Source organism: Pongo pygmaeus, chromosome 9 (genome assembly GCF_028885625.2).
Source record: "Pongo pygmaeus isolate AG05252 chromosome 9, NHGRI_mPonPyg2-v2.0_pri, whole genome shotgun sequence".
Lineage (NCBI taxonomy): Eukaryota > Metazoa > Chordata > Mammalia > Primates > Hominidae > Pongo > Pongo pygmaeus.
The window spans coordinates 70,375,341-70,394,436 of NC_072382.2; the positions used below are offsets into that span (position 1 = coordinate 70,375,341).

The 19,096-nt window shown below is 34.9% G+C and overlaps 1 protein-coding gene across 1 annotated transcript; it reads left to right on the forward strand.

The window, feature by feature from the left end:
- The first annotated feature begins 6,451 nt into the window (after positions 1-6,451).
- On the forward strand, positions 6,452-11,255 carry LOC129007944 (olfactory receptor 52N1). The gene is made up of 2 exons (XM_054439388.2): positions 6,452-6,606; positions 8,862-11,255. The coding sequence occupies exon 2, from the start codon at positions 8,906-8,908 to the stop codon at positions 9,875-9,877; it is 972 nt and encodes a 323-aa protein (XP_054295363.2). The 5' UTR covers positions 6,452-6,606; positions 8,862-8,905; the 3' UTR covers positions 9,878-11,255.
- Positions 11,256-19,096: the final 7,841 nt, after the last annotated feature.

Genomic DNA, 19,096 nt, shown 5'->3' on the forward strand with positions numbered 1-19,096 from the left:
CTATGGAGGGCAGAGAAGTTTTTCTATTATCGTATAGAAATATGCTTGTCTGTATCTCTTTGTTCCATGTCACATCAGCTTCATGGAATCCCCTTCCTTCAGCACCTAAACTACATTTAATTTTCTGCCTCTTGTCCCTCCTCAAGGCAATTTGCAAATTCCTTGGTTTCAAAATTCTAAAGAGTGAAGTAATTCAGAACTTCCTTATTCAACTGCTGTCTCACTTAAATCCCTCCTATATAGTAGCAATTTTGTGCATTTTATTTGTTTTCTTTTTATCTGAACCATTTTCATCCACACTCACCCTGCTGCCAGATGTTTTTAAATTCCCATTCATGACTGATATTACTCAGAAACAATTGCACAATATTGATGAGGAATCCTAGATAACAAACTTAATATCTTCTCTGGGGATTTTCCAAGCTAAAGTAAAAAAATTCTTTGGGGCTTTACAGATAGATGTCCCATAGGTCTCTGAAAAGGAGGTGAATTTACCTTTGTTGAAAATAGATCTATATTTAGAATATGTGTATGCCTGAGGGAAAAAATTCTCAAATTTTATTATTGATGGGACATGTGAAGTGTCTAGCATCTATTGAATCATAAACCTGGAATTTTACCTGACTCCCTAGGGCAGTTCCATTCCAGTTTCATAACATTTATATATTTATTCATGTGCCATGTGGGTATTTTAAAGCTTTCTCAAAAATATTGAGTAAACAATTTCAGAATCTTTTATGCTAGGGGTTCATTAAAATATATATTCTGCAGTAAGTCTGAGTTATGTCTTTATTTAAAAGGTTAACACTGTTAAATGCACTGTCCCTCCATCACTGCTCCCTTTTACCTCAGTAGAAATATAGCATTCTTTTCTGTTGTAATCCCTGTTAGTACATCTTGATCAAGTTTAAGGAAACATCAAAGGCTGGAATTGAAATTCTCCTCAAAGTAGACAGATGTCTGGAAAGGAATCAAAGAACATCGTGACCACAATTTAATACCTTGGGTTTGTAGAATGAATGCAGTCTATGGAGAGGTGAAAACAGTAAACAGTAATATGATGTAGTGGTACATCTTTCTTTCAGCACAAGCAACTACAACAGACAGAATCCCCACAAATGTAGATCCTTTTTTCTTTTGCAGTGAGCCAGCTCACTTACTGAAACACATAAAACAAGCTCTATGCCATAGAACTTCAGCCCAGAGTGAGCCTTCAATTATTAACAATATGGTGGTGTGTAGCTTTATTCCAGAGCAGATAGCTGATAAATGAAAAACATGGAGGTCAGCTTTCCTTTTAAAACTTGCTGATTTACAATATTAATAGCATTTTAAAAATAATACTTAAATAAATAGTAAGCTATCAGATGCTAGGTAATGCTTCAAGTCCTAGACTCTGCTACAAAGTTCCTCAAGTAAGAAAATCTTTGAAAAATGTCCTTACTTCAGGTATTTTTTGCTTTTTGTTTGTTTTCTGAATTAAAACTGTATTAAGAAGAATATCTGCTTATAAATGCTATGTGTATATAATAATGTACTTGTGAAAAAATAGTGAATAAGTGTGAGAAATTAAAATGAAGTCTATTTATCTGGTTATAATACAGGCATACCTTAGACATAGCACAGATTTAGTTTCAGACCACTGCAATAACGTGAGTCACATGAATTTGGGTTTCTCAGTGCATATAAAATGTATGTTTGCACTATACTATGGTCTATTAAGTGTACAATAGCATTATGCCTAAAAAATATATAGATCTTTCTAAAAATATGCTGTTGCTAAAAAATGCTAGTGATTATCTGAGCCTTCCGTGAGCCATAATCTTTTTGCTGGTGGAGGGTCTTTGATTGCTGTTGACTGCTTAGGGTGGTGGTTGCTGAAGTTTGGAGTGATTGTGGCAATTTCTTAAAATAGGACAATAAATATTGCCCCATTGATTTTTACTTTCATGAAAGATTTGTCTATGGTATGTGATGCTGTTTGGTAGCATTTTACCCACAGTGAAGCAGCTTTCAGAGTTAATCCTCTCAAAGCATACTACTGCTTTCTCAACTAAATCTAGGTAATATTCAAAATCCTTTGTTGTCATTTCAACAATGTTCACAACATCTTCACCAAGAGTAGATTCCATCTCAAGGAACCATTTTCTTTGCTCATCCACAAAAAGCAACTCCACATTATTCATGTTTTATCATGAGATTGCAGCAATTCAGTCACATCATCAGGTTTTGTTTTCAATTCTATTTCTTTTGCTATTTACATCACATCTTTAGTGATTTCCTCCAGTAAAGTCTTGACTCCCTCAAAGCCATTTATAAGGGTTAAAATTAACTTATTTCTAACCTCTGTTAATGTTGATATTTTGACCTCATCCCATGAATTATAAATGTTCTTAATGGTATCTAATATGGTGAATCCTTTCTAGAAGGTTTTCAATCGACTTTGCACATGCACATCAGAACAATTACCATCTATGGCAGCTATAGTCTTACAAAATGTATTTCTTAAATAAATAAGACTTGAAAGTCACAATTGCTTCTTGTTCCATGTGCTGCAGAATGGATGTTGTATGAGCAGGCTTGAAAATAAATTAATCTCCCTGTACATTTCCATTACAGCTCTTGAGTCGCCAGGCGCATTGTCAATGAGCAGGAATATTTTGAAAGGAATCCATTTTTCTTGAGCAGTAGGTTTCAACAGTGGGCTTAAAATATTCAATAAACCATGCTCTAAACATATGTACTGTCATCCAGGCTTTGATGTTCTATATAGAGAGCAAAGACAACATAGAGTTAGAATAATTATTAAGGGCCCTAGGATTTGGGGATTGGTAAATGAGCATTGGTTTCAACTTAAAGTCACCAGCTGCATTAGCCCCTAACAAGACAGTCAGCCTGTTCTTTGAAGGTTTGAAGACAGGCATTGACTTATTCTCTCTATGATGACATGCTCTTCCAAAAGAAGGCTGTTTCGGCCAGACACGGTGGCTCATGCCTCTAATCCCAGCACTTTGGGAGGCCAAGGTGAGTGGATCACTTGTGGTCAGGAGTTTGAGACCAGTCTAGCCAACATGGTGAAACCCTGTCTCTATTAAAAACACAAAAAGTTAGCCAGACGTGGCAAGGGAGCCTGTAATCCCAGCTACTCAGGAGGCTGAGGCAGGAGAATCACTTGAACCGGGGAGGCAGAGGTTGCAGTGAGCCAAGATCGGGCCACTGCACTCCAGCCTGGGCGACAATAGTGAAACTCTGTCTCAAAATAAATGAATAAATATATATATATATATATATATAGAGAGAGAGAGAGAGAGAGAGAGAGAGAGAGAGAGAAGGCTGTTTCATCTACATTGAAAATCTGTTGTTTAGTGAATCCATTTTTATCAATGATCGTGGGATCTTCTGGATAACTTGCTGCAGGTTCTCCATCAACATTTGCACTTTCGTGTTATGGAGATGGCTTCTTTCCCTCATGAACCAACTTCTGCTAACTTAAACTTTTCTTCAGCAACATCCTTACCTTTATCAGCCTTAAAAGAATTAAAATAGTTGGTGCCTTGCTCTAGATTAGGTTTTGGCTTAAGGGAATATCGTGGCTGGTTCGGACTAGACCACTTAAACTTTCTTCATATCAGCAATTAGGCTGTTTTGCTTTCTTGTCATTTATGTGTTCATTGCAGTATCCCTTTAATTTCCTTCAATAACTTTTCTTTTGCATTCACAACTTGGATAACTTTTTGGCATAAGAGGACTGGCTTTTGGTCTGTCTCGGCTTTTGTCATGCCTTCCTCACTAAGTTTAATCATTTATAGTTTTTTTTTTTAATTTAAAGTGAGAGATACATGACTCTTCCTTTCACTATACACTTAGTGACCATTGCAGGGTCATTTATTGGCCTAATTTCAATATTGTTGTGCCTGAAGGAATAGGGAGGCCCAAGAAGAGGGAGAGAGACAGGAGAGTGGCTGGCCAGTGTAGCAGTGAGAATACATACAACATTTATAAATTAAGTTTGCTATCCTATGAGTGCAGTTTGTGTAATCTCAAATTGATCTATAGATTCAATATTGTCTTCACAAAAATCCAAGACAGCTTTTTGTAGAAATTAAACAATTAATTCTAAATTATCTATGGAAATGCAAAGGACAAAGGATGTCCGAAGAATCTTTTTAAAGAAGGACCTAATTGAGAGCGCTTACACTAATTTAAAAATGTATTATAATGCTATGACAATCAGTAAAATATAGTAACAGTATAAAATTAGAAATATAAGTACCACCAAATCTAAAATAAAAGTTAAAAAGAGAAATTGAAGATGACTTAAATAAATGGAATGATAGCTCGTGTTCATGGACTGAAAGAATTAATATTCTTAAAATGTCTATAAAGCCCAAAGCAATCTGCAAATTCAATGCAATCTCTATAAAAATTCCAATGTCATTCTTCACAGAAATGGGAAAAAATCTTAAAATATCTATGGAACCAAAAAAGACCTTAATTAGTCAAAGCAATATTGACCAAAAAGAATAAAGCTGGAGGCACCACACTACAGAATTTCAAAATATATTGCAAAGCTATAGTAATCAGAACAGCATGGTACTGGCATAAAAACAGATACATTGACCAGTAGAATAGGATAGAGATCCCAGAAGCAAACACACACATTAAAAAAGAAAAGGACCTGTCTTCAATAAATTATATTGGGAAAAATTGATATCCATATACAGAAAATATAAATGAACCCTTAGCTTATCTCTTATACAAGAATCTACTCAAAATAAATTAAAGATTCAAATATAAAACTTGAAACATTAAATTAATAAAAGAAAACATAGGAGAAAAGCTCCATGACATTGGTTTGGGCAAAGATTTAATGACTATGACCCCAAAAGCACCAGGCAACAAAAGCAAAAATAAGCAATTGAGATTGGATTATATTAAAATGCTTCTGTACAGCCAAAAATACCAATAGAGAGATAACTTCTCAGATTGGAAAAAAAATTTGCAAATCATATGCTGGATAAGGACTAATATCCAAAATAAACAAGGAATTCAAACTACTCAATTGCCAAAAAAAAAAACCCTATAAAAAGTAGAGAAAGGATTTGAATAAAAATTTCGCAAAAGAAGACATACAAGTGGACAAAAAGTATGTGAGGAAATGCTCAACATCACTAATCTTTGGAGAAATGCAAATTAAAACCATAAGAAGACATTACCTCACACCTGTTAGATTGGCTATTTTCAAAAGGATGAAAGATAAGAGCTGTTGATGAAAATGTTGAGAAAAGTGAACCATTATACACTGTTGTTGGGAATTTAAATTAGTATAGTTCTTTTAGAAAACAGTATAGAGTTTCCTCAAAAAATCAAAAATGGAATTACCATATGATCCAGCAGTCTCACTGGGTATATGCCCAAAGAAATTGAAATCAATATGTTAATGAGATGTCTGCAACCTCGTGTTCATTGCAGTATTATTTGCAATAGTCAAAATGTGTCCATCAATGAATGAATGGGTTTTAAAATGTGGAATATATACACAATGGAATAGTATTTGGCCTTAAAAAATCAGGAAATTCTGTCACGAGCGACAACATAGATGAACCTAGAGGGCATTGTTAAGTGAAATATATTATTTTTTATTATGGCATAGCTATGCTTCTGCACTGTACCATTAGTCTATGTCTTCATATAATCATTGGGAACTAAGTTTCATTACCCTCAGTAGGCATCATTATACCCAGTCCTTAGTAATGAAGCAAAGATATTCATTATTGCTACTCTTGGTAAACATTGCATAGAAGGAAGATCTTAACCAGTGCAATAAGGCAAGAAAAAAATCATACAAATAGGAAAGAAAGAAGCAAATTACTCATTTTTCACAGAGTGAAAAATATGTCTAGATAATTCCAAATAATGTTCATAAAAATGTTATAAATAATAAGCAAATATATCGGAGACATGAGATAAAAAGTCACATATACAACTCAATTGTTTGCATACCGGCATTATTTAAGTTTTCTTTAAAAACATCTTTTTCAATACTAATTTTGTGCATGACATTGTGCTAAGTTTTGAAAAATGAGGCATTTTTCAAAAGGATTTAATTATGATACTCCAAGTGGTTTCAGACATATGTATCTCCATTGTACCTATAAAAAATTATGTCCCCAGGAGTCCCAGACTATAATGACGTCAAAATAGTTCTTAAGACTGCTCCCACTGGCTTAGCCAGTATCCTTAGGACCTAAATATACCTGATTCTTAATTCTCTTTTGTTCATATTCTAAACATACACACATACACAAATGCATTCACCAGGGAAATCACTGCTCTTCTGAGACTACAGTAGAGACAGTAACAACCAAGTTTTTTCCATTACTCAACTTCAGAATATAAAACATCCACAACATACACACATGCATGCATGCGCGCACACACACATATAGACAGATAATAGAAATGTTCCCTCCTCCACTTGCCTCCCAAGGTCTCAATGTAGGTATTATATTACTCCTTCAGGACCAAGAGGATCACATAGACATAAATATGACTTGATCCATGGATAGGTCTTCAGTTTCTTGAGGAACTCCGGTAGTTTTCAGGGTAAGCAGATTTACTTTTGTTTAAGATTTATTTTAAGTTCACGGTTACATGTACAGGATTTGGAAGTTCGTTACATAAATTAATATGTGTCATGGAGGTTTGTTGTACAGATTATTTCATCACCCAGGTATTAAGCCTAGCATCCATTAGATATTTTTCCTGATTCTCTCCCTCCTATGGGAGTTCTGCACAGCAAAAGAAACTATCAACAGAGTAAACAAACAGCCTACAGGATAGGAGAACATTTTTGCAAACTATGTATCTGACAAAGGTCTGATATCCAGATCTTTAAGGAACTTAAATTTAGAAGAAAAAAACAAACAACCTATTAAAAAGTGGGAAAAGGATATGAACAGACACATCTCAGAAGAAAACACGTATGTGGCCAACAATCATATGAGAAAAAGCTCAACATCACACTGATAATTAGGGTGAGCAGATTTCTGAATTGAGATTGCTTTATTCTTATTAAAGGGATGGGTGCAGATTACAGTAGCTGAGAAATGAGGATGAATAAGAGAGTTGTCAGAAGAGTTATTCTCCTAGCTTTTAAAATGGTGCAGCAGACAAACTGGTTTGTATGTTCCATTTTCACTTTGGATAAAATATTCACATTTCAATTACTGAAACATAATCTTTGCAGGAAGTATTCTATTTATTCCCTCTGGCTGTGAAAGCTAAAAGCAGAATTTCTGAGAGAAAAGAATTTCTTCTGTGATCTGAAAAAAAAGAGAGATAACAGCCTTATTCCATACTTTTCTGTGTCTTGTCTTCTTTTCAGTGAGTTGCCTCTATTTCACATGATAGTAATGTTATTTGAATTATATCTCAATTAGAAAAGTGACGAGTTCATTTATTCAGCCCTAATATTTCATAAAATAAGGACATAAAAATTTTATAAAAGACACATATGAAAATAGGATAGCCAGTTTCATACAACCTTAAATTTTCAATAGTGACATCCCTGAAGTGACAGGTGGGTCACCTCCGATATGTCAAGGAGGAACTATAAATATCAATATTGATATTTTTAAATTAGAAAGCCTACTTAGTTTTCCTCCAATATCCTTCTATATGGGAATATGCCCCTATCACACAACTTGCTCCTTTTAAAAAATTTTAATCAACACATTCCGGCTGATACAGCCCACTTCTTCAGACCCGTGAAGCCTATTTTCGTCTATTCTGTGGTCATAACTTTGAGTTTTTTCTTATTTTCTCACAGCACGCTATCACAACTAATATTCTCTCCCTTACTATTCAGAAGTGTTTTGTTGGTCCTTGTTCTACCACTGCCTGTTCTTCTGTGGGCCTTGAAAAACGTATTGAACATCTTCTGTATACAAAAGAAACTTAGTTTTGGAAATTACATAGCCTCAAAAATATTTGATAAAAATATTCTTTATTTTAAGCCTCAAAAATATTTGATTATATGGCTGAAGTTTTGATATGGGTAGGATATAAAGCACTATGTTCTAAAGGGAATGTCAATTTATTTTGTTTAGGATGATAAGCATCTTTATTTTCGTTGAATTGACTCTAGAGTCAATTAGACTAGACTGTAATCTTAGGAAAACATTGGATTCTCATAAGTTCTTGCATTTCTAATGATCCTTCATCCTCTATATATCATGGTACTTATAAAACAAGTGGTCTTTTGATGATATTAGAAAGTGGATTATTATTGTTATTATTTATTTGCCTCTAAGATCATTCTATGATTTCGCTTCAAGAAAACTACAGCTACAAGGGGATGATTCATATTTTTCTGTATTTAAGTTTTCTGCAAAACAAAAGGGTGGAGTTTGGGCTAAAACTAGATTGAAAATATTGTCAGTATGTCCATTAGGACAGATTTAATTTGAAAGCTAAGCCTGCAGGAACTACTGAAGTCTGTTAACATTTCAGAATACAACGGAGATCTCTAAGATGGTGAGCACCTAGAATAGAGCAAATATTTAATCAATTCTTGACCACAGAGTTGTTCAGTTCATGGCCAACATTGGCCTGGAGAATGGACTACGTGATAACAAAAGACCCCAGATATTCAGGTCCAAATGTACTGACTAGACTCAGTTTTTCCTGTCAACACCTACTGCTTAAGGCACAGACCCAGACAGTGTATATATCTCATATTAAACATAATAGAACAAATATAGTCATTGATCTACAAAAAAAACAAAATAGCCATTATGGGAAAGAAGACTGATGGTCAGTTATTCCCTGAAATTACTTTTTTTTTTTCCTGCTCACAGAGGCAATGCTATAACTGCTATACAATGAACTTCCAACAGTCATTATGTCATTCCTAAATGGCACCAGCCTAACTCCAGCTTCATTCATCCTAAATGGCATCCCTGGTTTGGAAGATGTGCATTTGTGGATCTCCTTCCCACTGTGTACCATGTACAGCATTGCTATTATAGGGAACTTCGGCCTTATGTACCTCATCTACTCTGATGAGGCCTTACACAGACCTATGTATGTCTTCCTAGCCCTTCTTTCCTTCACAGATGTGCTCATGTGCACCAGCACCCTTCCCAACACTCTCTTCATATTGTGGTTTAATCTCAAGGAGATTGATTTTAAAGCCTGCCTTGCCCAGATGTTCTTTGTGCACACCTTCACAGGGATGGAGTCTGGGGTGCTCACGCTCATGGCCCTGGACCGCTATGTGGCCATCTGCTTCCCTCTGCGTTATGCCACCATCCTCACTAATTCAGTCATTGCTAAAGCTGGGTTCGTCACTTTTCTTAGGGGTGTGATGCTTGTTATCCCTTCCACTTTCCTCACCAAGCACCTTCCATACTGCAAGGGCAACGTCATAACCCACACCTACTGTGACCACATGTCTGTGGCCAAGATATCTTGTGGTAATGTCAGGGTTAACACCATCTATGGTTTGGTGGTTGCCCTGCTGATTGGGGGCTTTGATATCCTGTGCATTACAATCTCCTACACTATGATTCTTCGAGCAGTTGTGAGTCTATCATCAGCAGATGCTCGACAGAAGGCCTTCAGCACCTGCACTGCCCACATTTGTGCCATAGTCATCACCTGTGTTCCAGCCTTCTTTACCTTCTTTACCTTCTTTACACACCGTTTTGGGGGACACACCATTCCTTCCCACATACATATTATTATGGCTAATCTCTACCTACTAATGCCTCCCACAATGAACCCCATTGTGTATGGGGTGAAAACCAGGCAGGTACGAGAAAGTGTCATTAGATTCTTTCTTAAGGGAAAGGACAATTCTCATAACTTTTAAAGTCTTCTGAGATGTTAGAATTTTCTTAGCCAGGTTGAGATCACCAAGTCAATAGGGAGCTCTTTAAATGACACCAGAAATCTGGCCACAGGAATATTTTTATGATAACTCGGATTACTCTACATCTTTGGAAAGGGTACCATCATGATCAAATAGGTAAATACCCTCTCTTATGTTATTCCATGTTCTTTAAAGCCTTTTTACTATAGAGGACTTCGAAGTTCACTGCATTTAATCTTCACAGACATCATCTTCTCTCCTAAATGACAGTCTACACAAATTTGCAGCACAGTGGTTGGATCACTACCACTGGAGTGAAACTTTAAAAAATTTAAATCTCTGGCAAAACATGAGCCGTGTTCATTTATGTCTGTCCTAACTTACTTAGCTCATCATTTTCCTGCCAAAATCACTTAGTTTATTCTGCTTCTATCCCAAGTTTGCCAGCTGTATATCCAGTAGCAACCCACACATATGTTAACCAGAAAACTTCTAAAGTTGTAAATTGAAGCATGCCTGTAATACCCAGAAGCTGGGAATCACACCAATGTCCATCAACATTAGACAACATAAATAAATAATTGTGGTCTATTCAAATATAGTATTAGGTGAAAGAGATAAAAACCCATATTATATATTGTCATTGATGTACAGTTCAGAAGTAGACCAAACTAACTGAGATAATGTTTAACTTTGAGAATGAGAAACCAGGTAATGAGGGGATGCTTCTGAGGTACCGCCCTTGATTAGTTCTTGACCTGGATGGTAGTTGCAGGGTGTATCAACTTAGTGATATTTCATGAGCCTATTATTTGTAATATGTGCTCTTTTTGCCTGTGTACTATGCTTCAACAACATTTTTATTTAAAATAATATGTCTTGAGCACACACTCTCACCTCCCTAAGCTGTGAGACATTTCTTTCTTGCTTCCTATGACAACTGTCTATAGTTTACAAAGTATATATACTTTCTTTTCTTTCAGAAGTATGTTAAATTTAGCATAAATAATATGTGCATATTTGTACAAATCATAATAAAACAACAAACACAAGATCATCATAAAAAAACTAAACTTTCCTTTTGAAAATGTCCTCCATCTAGTCCCTTTTTAGTGATGGCCTCTTAAAAATATTGTTTGTGTAGCAAAGACTTGGAACCAACCCAAATGTCCAACAATGATAGACTGGATTAAGCAAATGTGGCACATATACACCATGGAATACTATGCAGCCATAAAAAAGGATGAGCTCATGTCCTTTGTAGAGACATGGATGAAGCTGGAAACCATCATTCTCAGCAAACTATCACAAGGACAAAAAACCAAACACTGCATGTTCTAACTCATAGTTGGGAATTGAACAGTGAGAACACTTGGACACAGGAAGGGGAACATCACACACCGGGGCCTGTTGTGGGGTGGGGGTAGTGGGGAGGGATAGCATTAGGAGATATACCTAATGTTAAATGATGAGTTAACGGGTGCAGCACACCAACATGGCACATATATACATATGTAACAAACCTGCACGTTGTGCACATGTACCTCAGAACTTAAAGTATAATAAAAAAATAAAAAAATATATATATTGTTTGTGTATGTGTATGTTTTTGTTGTTATTCTTTTTGGTGGTTATTTCTTTTACTCCAAGCTATGTTTAAACTTTAATAAGATTACCAACTACTCTGTTACACACAGTGAGGATTTAATTTAATAACTGTATCTATATCTGTCACCTGTCCTTTCCCTCAAAATATTTTATGTGTATATGTGTATGTATATAATCACACACACACATATAAAACATCAATGTTAGTTATATCTTTAATTTTCTGTTACAAGATAATTACCACCTTGCATTAATTCTGGAAATCTTTTTGATTTGTTTATAGTTTGGTTGCAATAACGGAAAACTAATAAATAGTATTTGAATTACTGTAATTATAGAAATAATTTTCTGAGTGTTGAATATGAATGCTAATCACTTTACAGCAAAGTAGAGATTATATTTTCTTCTTCATTAGTTCAGTATCATCACCTTCATTATTCTTGAAGTATGTTTCCAGTATCAATATTTTTTCAGAGATTTCTGAGAATATTTTGGACCAATCAAAAAAGGAAAGGAGTTGTAGACAATTAGAAAATAACATTTATAACAGAGAAGAAGGAATGATAGCAGAAATATCCAAGAAAAGAAATATAAAGTTGTGAAAATCTCACAAAAAGGACACGAAAAAGGCAAGGCAATGTAAAACATAAAAGTAACGATATAGATCATCTCCTCAGGATGTCAAATGTCTGACTTTATGATTGCTGTTAAAAGAGAAAACTGCTAAAGCAAGGAATAATTTATCCCAACCAGTATGAAATAATTTTTAAAAACGAAATTCAAAATGTGATTTTTAAGAAATGCCAAAATACCTAGAATAATTGTTGATAGAAGACTCAAACCCAGACACACAACTGTGAGGATATGTGACCTACTTTTTATGCAAGTTTCAATATACAATGCATTATTATTAACTCTAGTTACCATACTGCACATTATGTCTTTATAACGTACTCATTTGATAACTGTAAGCTTATATTTTTTGGCCAACATCTCTTCATTTCCCTCACTACCCTAACATGCTTCTAATCTGCTTCTACCCTTCTCTCTGTTTCTATGAATTTGGCTTTTTAAAAATTCTACATGTAAGTGAGATAATGAAGTATTTATCTTTCTTTGCCTGGCTTATTTCATTTAGTTTTCCAGGTTCATCCATGTTGTTACAAATGGTAGAATTTCTTTCTTTTGAAGGTTAAATAATATTCTATTGCATATATATGATGTTTTCTTTATCCATTTGCCTATTGGCACACTTGCCAGGAAGAATACAGATAGTCCTCTGCTTTATTTTAGCTCATAACTGCATCTTTGTTTTAATTTTCTTGATAGTTATTTTCTTGAATCAATAATCAAAGAAAGTGATTTGAATAAACTCAGTTACTGATAACTTGTTTGTTCATATTTAAAAAGTGGAGGCCGAGAAACTGCAATGCTTATCAAAATTACCGAATTTTTTTTTTTTTCTTTCTGGAGACGGAGTCTTGCTCATCGCCCAGGCTAGAGTGCAATGGTGCAATCTTGGCTCACTGCAACCTTTGCCTCCCAGGTTCAAGCAATTCTCCTGCCTCAGCCTTCCGAGTAGCTGGGATTACAGGTGCCTGCCACCACCCCCTGCTAATTTTTGTATTTTTAGTAGATCTGAGGTTTCACCATGTTGGCCAGGCTGGTCCTGAATTCCTGACCTCAAGCCATCGGCCCGCCTCAGCCTCCCAAAGTGCTGGGATTACAGGTGTGAGCCACCGCAACTGGCCCTAAAATTACTGAATGTTAAGTAGAAAATCTTCAAGTTCACAAAGGTAGTTTATTACGAAGTTAAGTCGTAATTTCAGCACACCAAGAAATCCAATGTAACAATGACCCTCAATTCTGACTATGGGTAAGGTTGGTCCCACTTACATCTACTTATGGCCTGTTCTATTTTACTTTCCATTATCTGGCACCTATAGTTGGGGGAGACCAGTTACTCATAGAGAACCTTACTGAATAAGGTGGCACATATACGTGGATTGTGTTCAAGAGCATACAGTAGAGTTTTGGTGCAATCTTTCTGGGGGGAAAAAGTCTAGCAACATGAAAGCTTTAAAATTAGCATATTTTTTACTCAATATCTATTCAGGCCTATAAATTTTCCAATGGAATTAATCATGATTGTGTTGATGTTCACCATAAAGTTGTAACTTATTGGAAATTAACTCAATGTTTTAATTTTAAAAATATGTAAAGGAAAGTTTATAGCCATAAAGTAGCTTTGCTGACTTTGACATATTGCAGAGGAGTCAAAGAGTGAAATATTCATGACATAATGGAAAAAACAGTGATAAAATATCCTCTAAACTATGAATATTCCAAAAATTGTGATTTTCAAAAAAAATTTACACATACCTGGAAATAAAAACACACAAAATCCTAATAGCAAGTGTTTCTGAGTATCTGAAGTATGTACTATTCAGAAGTGCCTTTATTGTTACTTTTTTCTCTTTTTCAACTAATAAGCATTTACTATTTTAGAATTCACAATAATAAATAACAACACACTTATGATATCACACTCATATACATCTTTTATTTATTTTTAATTGCCTTAGGCATGAATTGCCAACTTCTAGTCCTAATGGTGGCATAGCTGTGGCATGAGATTTGCTTTCCTGACTGCTCTTTTTTGGAGCCCAGCTATAGTCACAGAAGTTTTTTCCCTCACATATAGGAATCTTTCCCTTAGTGCTCTGTGGTCTCTGGGGTCTCTGAAGCCCAGTTTCACATTGAGACTCTCGAGCATATGAGATTATGCCTGTTTCCTGTGGGAACTCGGCTGGACTAAGCACTTCTGACCCAAACTCTATAAGCTGAAGCCAGGGTCCCCCCATCACATGCATTCCTGGGCCCTCTCCCTGGCATGAACACCTTTCCCATCACTTCTCATCAGGAGCTATTTTGTGGGTAAGAGATTTCTGCTTTCCAGACATTATTGTGTGACAAAGCCTTGCCTTGTTCTAGCCAGTTTGTGTCATCATAAGGATCAAAGACACTGACTTACAGAAAACGTTGTTGGTGATTTCTTAGTCTGAGAAAATTAGGAAGAGTATGTTCATTCCACATTCAAAGCAGAGATAGTACCTGTAAGGGATATATGTTCTTGGTGGACAAGGTACAGGTTAGATGCACTCAAAAGCTTCTTTAGAATTTAAGGAACTCCTCTCCTTATATTTATTCTTCTTCTTTTTTTTTAAATACGTGCTGCAATGCCAGAGTCAGAGAAGTGGACAGTAAGAACTTTACTATCTCTTAAATCAGGAAAAAACAAATAGCTACAAACTTTTCCCTTCAAGTCACTAGCCCTTCCTTTCCCAGTCCCTCCCTTTTCTTCAGTTGGGTCATACAACTTGGAGTCAGTCAATACAGCTTCAATTTGTTGAGTATTCTTCTTTAAGCTGGGTACTGTCCTTTTTCATGGGATAAAATAGGTGGCAGATTTGGCCCATATACTAAAAGAGCTCACAGGTCAGTAAGGAGACAGGATAAATATAAATTGTTTGAGCACTGATGCCCAAGTTATTATCCATCATAAAAATGGAGAAAATGTGAGGGTAGCAAAGAGGAAGAAAAGTGAGTTCCAAATAATAATTCTGGTTTGGTTTAAGAGAGATGGGGTTGTGCCTCACCAGTATTTAGTGTAGACAGCACAAAATTCTGTATCTTTGGCAAGCTATTGAACAAAGAGTCTTGATTAGATAGTGATTAGATACTATTTAATTAGCAGATGCATTATAAGAATGTGATTAAATTCACAAGTTAATTCAAATATTAAATAAGTAAATATATTAAACAGGTAAATATAGACAATCAAATAGTACTACTATTACTTTTTTTGTCTAGTCGTGTGGATAAATATTGGAGTTGATATGCAAATCTGCTATTTATGTGCAAGGTAAACCTAAAAACACCAGAGTAGAGACAGAGAAAGTCCTTCTGCTAAGTGCCAAAGGATACATTGCCTGGCATAGATACAGTAGATAATATATATTTTTTTTAATTTTACAAATGAAATATGTTCAATTTAATTTGGAGTCCATACACTTGAGACATTCAGATTCAATTACAGCATTTTGTGTCATTAAAAGGTTGATTTGACATTTCCAGGAAAACATTTTAGAGCAACAGCAGAAAAGATAAAATAGCATTAGAGAATCTAGAAGTCTCTTTTCTGGATCCAGCTTTATCCTGATATTCCTCTCCAGGGAATCAAGGATAGGTCGTTCAGATGCCTGATAGGATTTTATTCTGTGTACTGGTTCCCAAATTCCTTGAAAAAATGCTGTTCCAAGCCATCACTAGAGAAGCATAGTGTGGAAGTTAAAAGGAAGTGAAAAAGTAAGTCTCCTTGGCTTTCCTAACTTCTAAGCAGTTCCTGATTCATCCAAATTTTCTGGAGGTTAGGATAAAGTGGTAATTCAAAGGAGCCTGTTTTCTGTTGTAAACAGCCAGAGGCAACCATGGATGCTACATATACTTTGTGTCAAATGGCTGCCCAGCGTGGGATGAGGAGACCACACAGGATGCAACAGTGATAGGATCAATCACTCCACCCTTCAACAGATACTAGAGGCGTGGACACCTACATTAGGTAATGGAACTCATTGTCATCAAGAATGGACAAGCAATTGTGATTGACACAAGGTGGTATGTTGCAGCATATCTTGATGTGGTATGTTTTGTTATTATTATACCTCAAATGTGTGCCTATGTTTTGTTGCCTTTTTTAATTCCCCAGAACCACGAGCAAGAATAAAGAAGTCGGGTAGGCTCAGGGTAAGTCTGCATAGTATTTGTAACCAAATTACCTTCTCCTTTGGAAGAAAAAAATATAAATCATCCCACACAACTTTTTTACTATTTACCTGAACAATGACTGAAATGCTGGACAAGGAAGAAATTTTAAGGAGCAGGAGCATTAGAGGTCACACACTAGAAACATGAAGCCTCATCTTGCTACAGGAAAAACAAAGAAATAGGAAAACAAATACAAAATCAAACAAACAAGAAAATAAATCACTGACCTACTACGTGTTAGTCCACAACTTCTGCATTAATTCTATTTATAAGGGATTTGCTTTAATGGAACATATGTGAAATTCTAATCTAAGGAAACCTGTTTCATTCCGAGTTAATCACTAATAGCCTTGATTAAGCAAGTTAAACATCCTGTATCTAAATCAGGATGTTTAATGGCAATAACTCTTTCTGGACTCTGGAAACCACAGTCTTCTTCAAAGAAAGTAACATCCTATCTCAGTGTTATTAAGATAAGCATCAGGCATTTAAGTCTTTAATCTATTTTAAGGTGATTTTTGTATGTGGTATGACATAAGGGTCTAATTTTTTTCTTCTGAGTGTGGATATTCAGTTTTCCCAACACCATTTATTGAAGACACTGTCTTTCCTGATTGTGTGTTCTTGGCACCTTCCCTGAAAATTTTTTGGCTGTAGATACATGGGCTTTCTTCTGAGCTTTCTTTTCTGTTTCATCTTTCAGTCTTGGTATGTTACTGAGTCAAATAATCCATTTTTCTACATTATTCAATTTATTGGTGTATAATTGTTCATAGTAGTCTCTTATGATCCTTTGTATGTCTGTTGTGTCAGTTGTAATGTCTCCTTTTTCATTTTCTTTTTATTTATTTGAGTTTTCTCTTTTTCCCCCCTCAGTTAATCTAGCTAAATGTTTGTTAACTTTCGTTTTTTGTTTTCAGGAAAGTTAACTCTTATTTTTGTCAATCTTTTCTATTATTTTTCTAGTCTCTAATTTACTTCAGCTATAATATTTATTCTTTACTTTGCAGAGATATTTGCAAATAAATGAAAGAAATTGAGCAAAGTCAACATAGACTTTAAGTATATGTATTTGGGGGGGATTAGCAAATATTTAAACATGAAATGCTAAACTACATTGACTATATAATGCATTGTTTAAGCCAGGATACTTATAAGTGGTTAGAAAATGGAAAGAAAGAAAACAGGAAAGAAAAGATAAGACCTAAATTTCCTTTTATTGAATGTCATACCAAGGAATTTAAGCCCTGTTCTCAAAGTAATGGGAAGACATTGAAGATTATTAAGCAGTGAATTAAAACATCTTCAAAATTGTACTACAGGAAAAATTTCACTTATGAAATACTAAAGAGGCAATGCCAAGAAATAGATGGATGTGGCTAGGTGGTCTTTACGCTTAAAGTGGTGTTAGAAAGGAAGAGCTGATATAATAAATTTTCTGATTTAAAAGTTTTTTTCTGAAGATAGACTACAGAAAATAGATATGTTGATGTGACCTGGGTGGAGTAACAATTTGGACCCTTCGAGCTGTAAATGAATTATATCCAAGATGAGGTGAAGAAATACCAGGGAAGATCATAAATATACTAGTTTAGGTAATGTAGTAGATAATGACACTATTATCCAAAAGACAGAACTTAGAGGTAAAGTCTATTTTGGGCACAGGTAGAGATTGAAGCAATAAGTGTAATCTTAGACATAGTAAATGTAAAATTTTATGGATATTTCTGATGAAAATAGTCATCATGCATTTAGAAGGACTCAACAGCTGTGGCATAACTTATTTATACAAGTAATTATCTGAAAATTATCTTCATGTTGGTTATACTTGAGGTCATAGAAGTAAAAACATTTCCCAAAAAGAGAATAAAGGGAGAGTCTAGATAATATGCTTCTTGAGAATTATATAAAAAGAGAAGATACAGAAAGAAAATAGATAATCTCAATGACGTTGAAGGATTATAGGGTACTTGAGAAAAAGAGGTTTCTTTCTTCTTCCTTCTTGGAACAATCAAATCAGATTGACATTTATGGTCATTAGTCCTGTATTTTATATCCATTTTGTATCTATACCTGCATTTTGAATAATCAGCATATCTAATCCATCAGAATATTAACCTAAGAGTAAATAAATTTCTGATTATTTTTCAGAACTCTTTGAGGTAGGTATCACCTGCTTCCCATTTAAGATGTGCAACTGAGGCTTGGAGAGTGACATAAAGCTTACCAAGTCACACAGTATAGAAAAAACTGAAATATGAAGAATGTGCTATTTGGTAGAAATAACCATAATCTTCCTATTGTGTATTGGCACACAACATTAATTTACTGAAGAAATTTTGGACCATGTTTCACATGCTGTCATAGGATATGTCTTCTGTGAAGCCAGGATGCACAGTAAAAAGACTGCGTGAGTGTTGAAGTCATATATGAATACTGTTTCTGTTCCTGAATCTAGTTGTGTGACATTTAATATTATTCAATCTTTCTGTGCCCCAGTTTCTACTTTTATTTGGTGGTAAAAAAGTACAACTTTTTACTTATGGCTATGGAATTACATTTAGACTGTTTATGAAACTTTTAAAATATCATCTGGAATATAGTATTATTCAATACATTGTATATTTTCACTATTATTTATAATTGTTGGTGCCATTATAAACTTAATTTTATTCTAAATTTGAATTTGTATTTGCAAGGAAAATTTGAATGAAATTTGTTTCATAATTCCTTCTCTTCAGGATGAAACTTCTGGAAAAATAGAATGCCTCTATTTAATTCATT